The 12786-nt window shown below is 45.0% G+C and overlaps 1 protein-coding gene across 1 annotated transcript in view; it reads right to left on the reverse strand.

Annotated features, from left to right (window-relative positions):
• DMTN (dematin actin binding protein) overlaps positions 1-12786 on the reverse strand; it is a 239331-nt gene that overhangs the window by 10445 nt on the left and 216100 nt on the right. The window contains exons 15-16 of the mRNA XM_069213984.1: positions 6792-6857; positions 5979-6059 (exon numbers count right to left, since the gene is read on the reverse strand). Coding sequence (XP_069070085.1) covers positions 5979-6059; positions 6792-6857 — 147 coding nt within the window. The remainder of the gene's footprint in view (positions 1-5978; positions 6060-6791; positions 6858-12786) is intronic.

A 12786-nucleotide genomic window follows, 5' to 3' on the forward strand; every position in this document is an offset into this window, starting at 1 on the left:
CTCAAAACCGGTATTAACAGGCTCTAGGGAGGTTTGTCTTGGTGCCTTAAATTCCATCTTCACTCCAATTACAGTCTCTAAGGTGAAGAGGTTCCTAGGGCCTGCTGGAGGAGGGGAAGCAAAACTCTCTGGGCCAATAGGAGACTATTACAATCACCACCATTGATTCCCTCTACGTACTTTGCAGAAACTGAGAAGTGATTGAATTGGCAAAAAGGCATATAGAGTCTCCTGAGGCTAAGGAGAAAGTAGATCCTATACCCCATCAGAAAAACACAGAAAAATGCCTTCTTGCTGATTTTGGGAAAAAAAGGAAAACAAGTGTCATGAAAAGTGTATGTGCATATGTCATCACACGTTTGGATTTATGCATCATGATGCTATGGTGGCTTTTCTTGATTACGAGCAGTGACCTAATTACTAATGTACTAATTATCCAATCAAAAAGGAGGGTAAAGAAGCTATTCTTCAGAGGAGTGACAAGCACAAGAAGAGGAAGGAAGGCCACTGAATACGAAGCAAGCAAATGAAAGTGACAAGAAAGCTAATGAGTGGTAATCAATGGAATGACCCAAAGTCCACAGTCAGGACGGGTATTGTCCACAATAGGTTTTCGACAACAGACAGCTAAACATGAGAGCTAACAAGATAGGCAGTGTGTATGCAAACCTTATAAGCCCTCCGAATTACTGGGATGGGAAAGTAAGAGACTCTGTTAATGATGATAATTGAGTTGTGGCTCTAAGCCATTTCATTAAGGGAGCGGCCCGTTAATTTAGTTTTTTTTATTTGTTTTCTTTAATTACAGGGGTGCAGATATAGGGAAATACTGGCAATGGAGATTCATGCCTGAGAAAAACACAGAAAAACTCTACTTATCAAGCTGTGTCAGGTATTGTACAGGCAGGGTGGTATTTATGGATGGCACCATTCATCTAATACTATTGAAAGTAACAAATTAAAAAGGTATAACTATTGATCAAAAGTTCATTTGGTTGTAAGACCTACACAAGAAGTGGAACCAGATTTTAGTTTGTTGGGTTTCCAAAGGAAAGTGGATGTACTTGAGTCATGTTACTCTTCAGTTAATCACTGGGAATTGTGGAATAATAATCAGGCTTATAGGAAAAGCTACAGCTAAACCTAGTTCTTAAACATTTGATTTTTAGGTTGCAGGCACAATCTCTGGCCTGTTGTAATCTATCTGGGGGCTTTTAACCACACACACTGCACGCCCATTACTATCACTCATTCCTGGGCTTGCCTTTCAAAAATCATTTTCATCATTGGTAAATGCTTTATGTTTTTCCCTCTCGGGAGCTGTACTGTTACCGCCTTGGCCATCGACCCTGTTACAGGGATAATTGCACTTTTGCTTGGAAACTTTGGCACAGATCACATAGAAGGAATTTATAACATAGAACTAATTAAACAGGTATTGGCAACGCTAATGTGTATGGTTTTGTCTGCCAGCCTTTTGGCTTTGTTAATGCTTGTTATGCTACTGTTTTTGGAAAACAATATTGCTGGGGACTTGCAGGGCCCATTCCAATATATAAACAAAATGGCTAAAAGCAAAAGTATTTTTGGTCTCAAAAGCACACATTGCCAGAATAGTTCCCAGTTCTTGTGAAAGGATAGAATGCGGTCACTCAGAGTGAAGTTAGACAATGACTGAACTAGGCTGACACACTACTGCATGCTGTATGCTGTATGCTGTAGTGAGCAGAAGAACAATGTGAAAAAGACAACAACAGACTTAAGGATGAAGAGGGCTGACCAATAAGTAACTATAAAATATATATGAGTTTAGCAAAATCAGAAGGTGTTGGCCAGCACCATACCTAAGGAGGCCATGCTCCCTCACTTTTTGGCCACCATAAAAGAGCATCTGTCAGGATGAACAAAGGTCAGTCTAAGAGACACTGTTTATTTCAGGTAGGCAACCAGGAACTAGACATGCTCTAAATGCGCAGGCTCACTCCTGGCTGCCTGAGCTGAACTTTGCCAGGCTGAAGACGTCACAGCTCCTGTGAGTGTGACTTCTTTAGCCTGACAAAGTATCTCAAGCCCCCCACCCTCATGATGAGGGGGAGTGTCACTGATTGCCTAAGACTTGGGAGCTTCAGTTCTAAGCCCTGAAGTGCCCAGGGCTGAGTGTCCATCACTGACACCTTGTCACAGAGTGGAATGGGGTCAGCAGTCTCACTGGCCCCACCATACTCTGTGACAGGTGAAGGTCTGCTGCCCTGACACTTGGTCTGCCAATGTGAGAAGGCAGCAGTCCCAGCCCTTCTGGCATCTCCAAGGTAGAGTTGGGCAGGTAAGTATGATTTTATTTTTAATGTTTGGTGCGTGCGTAAATGAATATTTGGGAGCGAGTGCCGTGAATGGATGTTTGTGTGCGCATGTGTGTCTGTGTGAATGCATGTGTCAGTGAGTGTTTATGTGTGCGTTTGTGCCCGACGCCCCCTCCCTGATAAATGTACAGGCCGCCACTGTCTTTCAGACACTTGTGGGTTGACCATCTGAGAAATAATTCGAGTCTTGAGATGCAGAGATATTATCAGTTCCGTTGGACTGACAAATGCCACTCTACATAGCTGCCAGTGCCTGCCATCCGGTGAGCGCCCTGCTCTGGGCGACTGAAAGAGCTCACTTCATTTGAAAAAGGGACTGCCGGTGGTGCCCGCACTCATTTTTGGCGACTTTGACCTATTTTCCATCATCAGACTGTGACTGAGAGTTAGAGAGAGAAAAGCAGAAAATACAGAAAGAGGGAACAAGTGGAAGATACAAACAGAGTAACAAAAGGAGAAAGAAGAGATTAAACAGAACCTACAAGAGTGAGAGACAGAAAGATTAACTGTAGGGTGCAGGGAGGTAGAGGCAAGGGGTGGAGACAAAACTAGGTACTCTTGGTATTTAGAAACGGTGGTTTGCCGTTCTGCAATTTCAGTGGCAGACTCCTAAGAAAATCTTTGGGACACACGAGTTTTATTTTTTTACTGCCTCTTTGGGCCACTGCAAATTTTGTGTACCAAATAATCTCTGCATAATGTGTCCAAAGGTTAATAAGGAAGCTTCACTGGCAACCCTGTGTTTATTCTATCCTGGATAACTCCCACCGTCAGGAGGGAAACATTTTTTTAATCTCTTTAAATTAATTAAAGTTTGGCCACACGTGCTGCGCTTTCACACTACTTAATGGAGCAAAGGTTTGGGTAGGATTATTTTAGCTCGGTTCTGTGGTTAAAATAAACAGGCACTACAAATGCAAAACTGTTTGAATATTTTATTATCTCAAATAAAACAATACATCTACAGATCTTGTGCCTTATGACCAATCAGCTGTTCCCACAAACAGCAATTTGCACTCCACAAAACTTTCTCTGTTAATGGATGCTTAATGTGCCTCATTCAAGTAATTGTTTTAACTACAAAGTCACCAGAAGCTGAACGGCGGCTTTCTAACTTGATGTACTATCACGATAAAACCGTGCTGCTCCTTTAATTTAGCTGCAGCAATACGAATATTGCAATTTTGTATATATTATTTTAGTCAAATCATATTTAGAAAATGTTAAACTATGAACTTGTGGTATGTTATTTTGAATTCAATTACTTTTACAAATTTTGAAACTTGTATTTGATTCTATTCATTATACCTTTTTATTATGGTTCAGTTATGGTCATAAAGTAAGTAGATTGTAAATGTCCTTGTTTTCAAGAAGGTGCACATTATTATAAGGAATACCAAATTCAGCAGGTCTCTCCATTCCAATTACCAGTCATTCTGAGTTTTCTGGCTTGCAATGCTGAGTAACATCCTGGACCTGGAATTAATGGGTACAGTATCACATGTGGTTCTGATTCTAGGCCTGACTTCACATATATTTTCCTTCTGCTTCCATCAGGAGGAAAATGTGCGAAGAGACATATTTGGTTTCACTGTGTGTGTTCCCATAACACCTAGATCTCAAAATCAGACTTGGCTGTATATCCAACGAGCTTACCACTCTGCCCGACTCAAAACGAAGGCCTTTGGCTCTTGGTTGTGTTGGATATTTTAAATGGATGTTAATTTTAAAGTGGCCATTTATCTTCATGTATCTGAAGATTTTTTTAGTGCCACTCATTTTCAGGCTTATGTTCCTCTTTTACAGTGGTGAGTATTTGGAGTCATTATTTATGTTGTTCTTGTATAGTGTTGGGTATTTCGGGTTCTTGGTTTGTGATGTTATGGGAATGTTTTGGATAAGCCTGTTACTAATACAAGGTTTTTACTATTCTTCATGTATTTTTTGGGATATTTACATTTTTGACTTGGTATTATTTGTCAATTTATTTCCTGAATTATTTTCAGGTATTCAATATTTTTTTAAAGGTGGTTGACTTTCCAGATTTCTGAGACATTTTGAAGGTAGGACATATCATTGGTAATTTCACTTTAAGAGGCTCTTTACATTTTTTATTTACTAAAGTATTAATGATCTAAGCACTCCTGAGCAAATGCTTAGAGTAATATTTGTGCGTTCCTATGCAGTTTACAGAAGTTCATAGTTTGAAGAAGACCAACTTGAAGAAGACCAATTAGTTGCTGTGGCATCTTGGCACTTAAAAAAATTAATTTAATTGAGGTCTTAATTAGGGATCCATGATTCTAATTAATTTCATTCAGAAGTAATTGATCAGCAGTAGGATCGTTGGCAGACACACCTAGGACCTTCTAATTAGCATACTCAGAGCCAGTGCTATAATGCCAGTATGTAGAGGTCTAAATCAGAACATCCAGGACCATCTCCCTATCCTAGGTGCAAAAATGTCCGACCTTTTATCGGCACACGATGGACCATCCCACAGGAATGCTTAGGACCATTAACAAGAAGAGAGAAAATCATTCAGCATACATAGATAAATTCCACTGACACACTCGATCATCTGTTGACAGACACAGGACCATCTGCCCAGCTCACCAAGAGGCAGCACAGATTTTAATCCGGGATTATCTACCAGCCAGGACATCTCTTATCCTCTCCATTTGTTGGCAAACCTAGGACCATCCAACTGCCACAACCATCCCAAGCACAGGAGAGGCCCATCCCATGGCACACACAAAATATTAAGGGGCTCATTACGAGTTTGGCGGTTGGACCGCCGGACCACCAGGTAGCAGTCTTTCGAATGGCACCAGGCCAACGGTTCCAAGACCGCTGGATTACGAGTTTCCCACGGGGCTGGTGTGACTGGCAGGGGGAGGAGGGTGCAGTATTCTAAAGCTACTGTCAGCCATACATCCCAACCTTTCAGAACGACAAGCAGACTGTGTTCATGTACCACGTTGTGCACGCAACACAGTGTGTCCCCCGATCCCAAATATTTTGGAGGGCCCACATTGGCCCTCACCTCAACCTTCATGGGCCCCCCTTTTTGGGCCCCTTACCTATCTGACCACTAAGCTTTCCATGGCAGTGGGATCGCCATTAAAAGCTTGGTGGTCCTGCAGGTCGTAATGGCCATGGTGGTCCCAATGCCAGGATCTCCAACATTGGCCACAGAGGTCAAGACTGCCGTGGTCCCCGCTGCACTGACTATGGCGATGCCGGCAGTCCGTTGGTGGTCTTCTTGCGGTCCAACAGCCAAACTCGTAATCTGTCAGTCTGACCGCCAACGTTGCAGAGGTTGGACCACCACTGCTACCATGGCAGTCCACGGACCACCAAACTAATAATGAGGCCCTAAGAAGGCAAACCTTGAACACCCCAGTCCCGCCCAGGCCTTCCCCAGACCACCCACTTCCTAATCAAAGATGATCTCCTAAGGACCACTCCCATGGGGGCATCTGCCAAGACTCCTAGGACTATCCCACAGCACTTCCAGAACCTATCCATCAGTGCACTTGTGGCCATTCCCTAGCAAATACAGGAGTATCCCCGGTACACCCATGCTCACCCATTTCTGTCTAGCCCTCAAGTTACCTCAAGTCTTGTTCGATCCACTCCAGGTGGGAGTTTAAGACGCCCTCTGTTGGTCACCATTAGCATTTCATAGGGATATATCTGTAAAGATAAATTAGATTTAAGCTCTAAAAGGTAGAGTTAGGTGGTTTTTAAGTGATAAAGTGAGAGAGAGAACTCATTACAATGGCTTAGCCAACTATTGCACTGAGACCAAGATATTTTTAAGCATAGGACAAACACACCACACACCAATATTGACATGTGATTTACTCCTCTGCCGCTCTACAAATATTTAATTGGCAAAAATGCATATTTTTCCGTATACCAGGCCAGTTATGTACCGTTCACTTGCTTCTGCTCACTATTTTACAATGCTCAACATGTTTAAGCTACCTGCCCTGATATTTTTCATGTCATCACTTTGCCCATCATTGTTGTCTCCTCTTTCTAAATTACTTTACACTGACAGTGATAATGGCTCCTCGGTATTCACTTCACTTGACTTTTCCCATCCATCATGCAGTAGATGTGAAGAGGAGACCATTAATTAGGCAATTATCACTTTACTTCCTACTTTCTATAACCTTGTTTCCTCTGCAAAGAGCTGACAAGCATGCTATGCATTATGTATCCTGCTGAGGCCGACTAATGTAAAACGTCACAACCTAAATGTGCAGTTTCTCGATTCTAGTGGAGGAACTGCCTAGCGAGAAAGAACCCATGTCTTTTTATGCATGACAACAAGAGGCAGATCCCTGCTTTTAAGGAAAAGGACACCAATTTTAAGGTATCCACCACACAGTTTCTACTCAGCTCGCTGTTTACTCTTACCTTCTGCTCCAGGATACTCGGGAGGGAGTTTCCTCGGTCCATCCGTGATCTCAGACCATCACCATTCTGGAAAAGAGCAAAATCACAGTATGAAAAGGCTGTAGGGGCACCCCAGTTTCAGCACTAAACGTTAGAGGGGCAAAATGTGGTCTTCAGTGTGTCAAGGAATATGGGTGAAGTGGGATCATTCTTTACCCACAATCCTGCTTTGCTCTGTTATGGCCCAATATCCCTTATCATCTATACATGTTTCCAAGTAACTTTATGTACAACAGGGTGTTCGGACTTTATCAGATGCAATGATTATCACATATTCTGAGTTTTAAGGGAATAGCATGCAAATTTCGATGCAGAGTCCACCATAATCTACAATTTACAGTAAATACCATACACTTCTCTTTTTAATTCTGGTAGGTTTGAAATGAAGCAATTTAACAACGGTTGAGATCTTTATCACACCAGGTAATTGCCAGGTGTGGTAAATTCCACACAACTGTGAATTCCAACCAAGCTGCTCATAAACAGGGCCTAAGTATGAATGTTTAAAGCTAACTTTGTTTTGGGAAGTGTTTGATTAGGGTGGGCGCATCAAAGACATGCAGTGACCAAAAGGATGAAACAGAAGACGGGATATTCATCTTCTATACAAGCGGCTGTCGAAAAACCAAGGGAGAGGAAAAGGTGGCTGCTATCCCATGCAGGACTGAATATAAACCAAAGAGAAGCAAGGTCTACTCATCACAACACCGAAGAAGGTGACCGCAAAGGGAGAGGAACAGAACTTTCTAACACTGAAGGCGAGAGAGCTGAAGGCAGAGGTGATGCAAACATTGTTTAGATGCAGTGGCACGCTTTCTATGCCTCAGCCTCAAAGGCAGAGAGGGTGATGCTTCTTTATGAAATGAGGAGGTACACAAAAGTGAAAGCAGCCACAAGAGCAGCAGGAAGTAGATCAATGATGGTAAGAAGGGTAGGCAGAAAAAGGAGCCCCTCTGCCCATCCAGGAGAAAGTGTTCATCCTCTGCAAACCTAGGTCTCATAGCATGTCTCTGTTGGCATGTTCAGTTATCTCACTGAAGGTTCCGTCATGAGATGGAAACACTCTTCTCTTGAAAAGCCCCACCCCATCACGTGTGAATGAAAAATGTACCGATGTAACAGACTTACCTGAATTGCTGAAAAAAAGAAAAGAAAGAAAATTAGATATTTCAGAACACCATCTTTTCAACCACAACTCATCACACAAACACAAGGCATCATGAGCAGTGACCCCCTGCATACTATCTTTCCGAAAATAAGACTGCCTCACTAGTCAACTCCCATGTGTCACAGAGAACCCTAAATAATTGTCCCAATACCTTCCTTTTGAACAAACAACCAGACAGACCAACAACATCGAAGACCACAGCGTTTGAAACTGCTCACTGCCTGTGATATCCATAACAAGACAATCACAAACGGCTCCTCAACAACCCTAATGTTAAACCACTCACTTTCTCTCAAATTCAAAAAGCTGGCTTTTGTAAGTATGCAAACAACTACGTTTGCAACCACACTCACTCTAATGCACATGCATAAACCAAGCATGTACCTATGAACATGTACTCCCACCACACAACTGCACAGACAGATATAGTGTACATAGACTAATTTTATGGGAAGGCTACAGCTTTTCTTCTCTGCAACACCACCCTCTGACTTAACCTGACTCACTAGTGTTTTCCCTGAACCTTCACAATTTCCTTTTTTTTCCAGCCTCAACCTTGGTGACATGTTCGACATATGTGGGGCTTGAAATCTTCTACCAGATGAAAGTGTTCCAACTTATGGGCATATTTATAATGCCCTAGCATCACCTTGCGCCACATTAACACCATTATTTTTTACGTTAATGTGGCCCAACAAGGCTGAAATCCCCCGCAGTATCTACAGGGTGGCGCAATGCATGCACCTGTTACCCTTTACGCTACATTATGCCTGCACCAGGCATAATGTATGCAAAGGGGGTGTTCCCCCTTTAAGGGAGCCAGAAAAATGGTGTAAGGAAATCTATGAGATTTCCTTGCGCCATTTTTTACGTCACTTTTAACGCCTGCTCAAGAGCAGGTGTTAAAAGAGGCTTCCATTCCTTGGAATGTGGCACTATGTACTCTGCAGGAGTAGCCCCAATATTTTGGCGCTACTCCTGCAGAGTACATCAAAAGCGTCACATTGAATAATGCTACTGCCCCCTACCCTGCACCATGGTGCGCCGTATTTTAAATACGGCACACACATGGTGGTGTTAGGGGGGAGCAAAGGGGCACAGGGAAAGTGGCGCTTCACTTGGTGCAGTGCCACTTTACGTAAATCTGCCCCTCAGTTTGCCTGAGTGCCAGTGAATATAAGACCTAAAAACAGCTCCTTCTGGGTGCTAAACACAATGTAACATACTGAGGCGAGAGAATGTTGGGGTGTACATTGGCGGGTGATATCCTGCAAATGTTATATTGTTATTTAGAGGATACATACAGAGTTGTTGTGTTTTATGATGTTAATATGCCATGGGTGCTTTTAGTGTCATAAGAAACCACAAGACAAAAATGGTTTAAAAACTTCAGAAGGAAATAAAGACGGTATTATAGGCTTATAATACCTTGTAACTTATAATATATATTTTTAATTATATCATAAATTAAGTAGTTTTGCTTCACATTCAGAGTTAGAATCACAACCTCATACAATCTTAATTGCAGGTACTCCCCCAGAACATGCCCTGTTCAGCATTAGATCATTTTCTACACACACTGTAAATACTTCATTTGCTTTGTCTACTACTAATTAAACTACAATAAGCATCAGAATAGGTATTACTACCGCCACCACCATCTCTACCTCTGATAGCACTCACACCACTGATAGCGCTGCATTTTAATTGCTCCCACTAAAATGACAACTGCTAGTACAATTATTACTGGTAGACGTGCCTAAGAATGCTACAGTTACTGATATAATTACGAGTTTTACTACTGTGCCCTGGTGCACGTGTTTCTAGTACTATTTCAGCAGAACGACCAGCGCCAGGATCCCTGGACCTCCCACCCGCCACCTCTACACGCCAGCAGCACTCCACAAACTCAACCCGGGACGCAACAACAACTGCAGGCCCTCATCACCAGCCAACACCCACGGACCCTTCAGCTGCTTCCGCTGCCGCCAATCCTATACCACCACCAAGACCTTCGACCCGGCACAACCCTCCTGCAACAACGCACTGACACCGAAGATTCTGAAATGCATCCTCCTCAATGTCCGCTCCCTCCACAAACACACCACCAAAATCTGGGACCTCCTTGACAGCACTGCCCGGACGTCGCATTCCTCACCGAAACCTGGACCCACACCACCTCTGGTCCAGACATTGCCATCGCCATTCCCCGGGGATACAAGCCCACCGGGAAAGACCGCCCCAACCGCCCCCAGGGGGGAATCACCATCGTCCACAGGTCCAGCATCCGACTGAGTACACACTCCGAAGCCCCCACAAGCCTGATGGAACACCTCCACTTCAAACAAGTCCAGCATCCACCCTCAGGGTAGCCCTCATCTGCCACCCACCCGGCCCCCGGGCACCTTTTTCCAACTCCATCACAGACAGTATCACCGCGCAAGCCATTGCAGCCTCCAACTACACCCCGCTGGGAGACCTTAACTTCCACCTCAACCCCAACACCGCATCTCTCCTAGACAACCTCCACAATATAGGGCTCCAACAGATCGTAACGGAACCAACGCATTCAGCAGGACACACCCTCGACCCCATCTTCACAACTGGAACCTCTGCCACCTTCAGCCACACCTCCTAACTTCCATGGACAGACCATCGCTGCATCCATTTCACCTTCAACACACCCACCATAATCAGACCCCAACCCCAACCATCCTGTAGAAGCTGGGCAAGAATCACCGATGACCAGCTCACCACAACTCTTGCCAACCCCGCCTCTCCCATCGCACACATCGCAGCCCGTACCTTGCACAAATGGATCGGCAAGTGCGCCATCACCATAGCCCCTCTCAAAAAGGACAACAGCACCCACGCCAAAAAAAACAGCTGGCTCACTGCAGAATTCAAACGCACATGTTGACGACTCGAGAAAATCTTGAGAAACACCAAGGGCCGTATTTATACTTTTTGACGCACAACTGCGCCAACGCAGTTGTGCGTCAAAAAATGTAACGCCGGCTAACGCCATTCCAAAGCGCCATACGGGCTCCTTATTTATGGAATGACGTTAGCCGGCGGAGCTGCCTGGTGTGCGTAAAAAAAAATGACTTACACCAGGCAGCGCCGGCGTAGGGGAAAATGGAGCTTGGGCGTCAAAAAATGGGGCAAGTCAAGCTGAGGCAAAATTTTCACCTCAACCCGATTTGCGCCATTTTTTTTTTACTCCCAACCCCCATTTAAATGACTCCTGTCTTAGCAAAGACAGGAGTCATGCCCCCTTGCCCAATGGCCATGCCCAGGGGAGTTGTGTCCCCTGGGCATGGTCATTGGGCATAGTGGCATGTAGGGGGGCACAAATCAGTCCCCCCTATGCCACCCAAAAAAAAAGAAAAAATACTTACCTGAACTTACCTTAAGTTCCTGGGATGGGTCCCTCCATCCTTGGGCGTCCTCCTGGGGTGGGCAAGGGTGGCAGGGGGTGTCCCTGGGGGCATGGGAGGGCACCTCTGGGCTCCTTCTGAGCCCACAGGTCTCTTAACGCCTGCCCTGACCAGGCGTTAAAAAATGACGCTAAAGCGGCTGGACGTCATTTTTTTGGACCCGCCCACTCCCGGGCGTAATTTTTGCCCGGGAGTGTAAATACGGCGCACATGCCTCGGAGTCATTTTTTAGAAGGGAACGCCTACCTTGCATATCATTAACGCAAGGAAGGTGTCCACGCTAAAAAATGATGCAAACTCCAAGATCTTTGGCGCTAGACGGGTCTAACGCCAAAGTATAAATATGGAATTAGTTTTGCGTCGGATTTGCGTAAAAAAAAACTCCGCAAATCTGGCGCAAACAGAGTATAAATATGCCCCCAAATCTACAGAAGCCCAAATCAACTTCAGAGCCGCCACCACCGCACACCACCATCCCATCAAAAGCACCAGAAAGAAAGCAATACAAGAAAGAATCTCCTTACACACACACAACAGCAAGGAACTCTTCAGCATCATCAAGGAGTTCGCTGAACCCAACAGCGAAGCAACAGACGTTCCACCCTCACAAGATTTCTGCAACAGACAACTTCAGCGAGGACAACCTACGTGCAGAACCCCCTCCACTGGAACCCGACATAAAAAAACCAACGATCACCAACTGGACACCCCTCACCACCAAAGATACACTGAAGACAATGAGGACCATACACTCAGGGGCTCCCAAGGACCCATGCCCCCACCACATCTTCAACAGAGCTGTGGAAACCATTGCCCCCATGCTCCGCCTCACCATCAACAGCTCCCTAGCAGACGCCTCCTTCCCCGACGACTGGAAACATACCAAGATCAACCCTCTTCTCGAGAAACCCTCGGCGGATCCCACCGACCTCAAAAACTACAGGCCCATCTCCCTGCTCCCTTTTCCAGTGAAAGTCATTGAGAAAGCCATTAACAGCCAACTCGCTACTTTCATCGAAGACCACAGCATCCCCGACGCCTCCCAATCTGGCTTCAGAAAAAACCACAGCACAGAAACAGCCCTCCTAGCCACAACGGACGACATCCGCTCCCTGCTGGACAAGAGAGAGACTGCTGCCCTCATCCTGCTCGACCTCTCGGGGGCCTTCGACACAGTCTCCCACCACACTCTGATACGCAGACTTCACGGGGCCGGCATCAGAGACAAGGCCCTCGACTGGATTTGATCTTTCCTCTCTGGCGGAACTCAATGAGTAAGACTTCCCCCCCTTCATCCTGGACTCCACACCCACCACCTGCAGAGTTCCCCAGGGATCCTCCTTCAGCC

This window comes from Pleurodeles waltl, chromosome 11, assembly GCF_031143425.1.
Source record: "Pleurodeles waltl isolate 20211129_DDA chromosome 11, aPleWal1.hap1.20221129, whole genome shotgun sequence".
NCBI classification, from domain to species: domain Eukaryota; kingdom Metazoa; phylum Chordata; class Amphibia; order Caudata; family Salamandridae; genus Pleurodeles; species Pleurodeles waltl.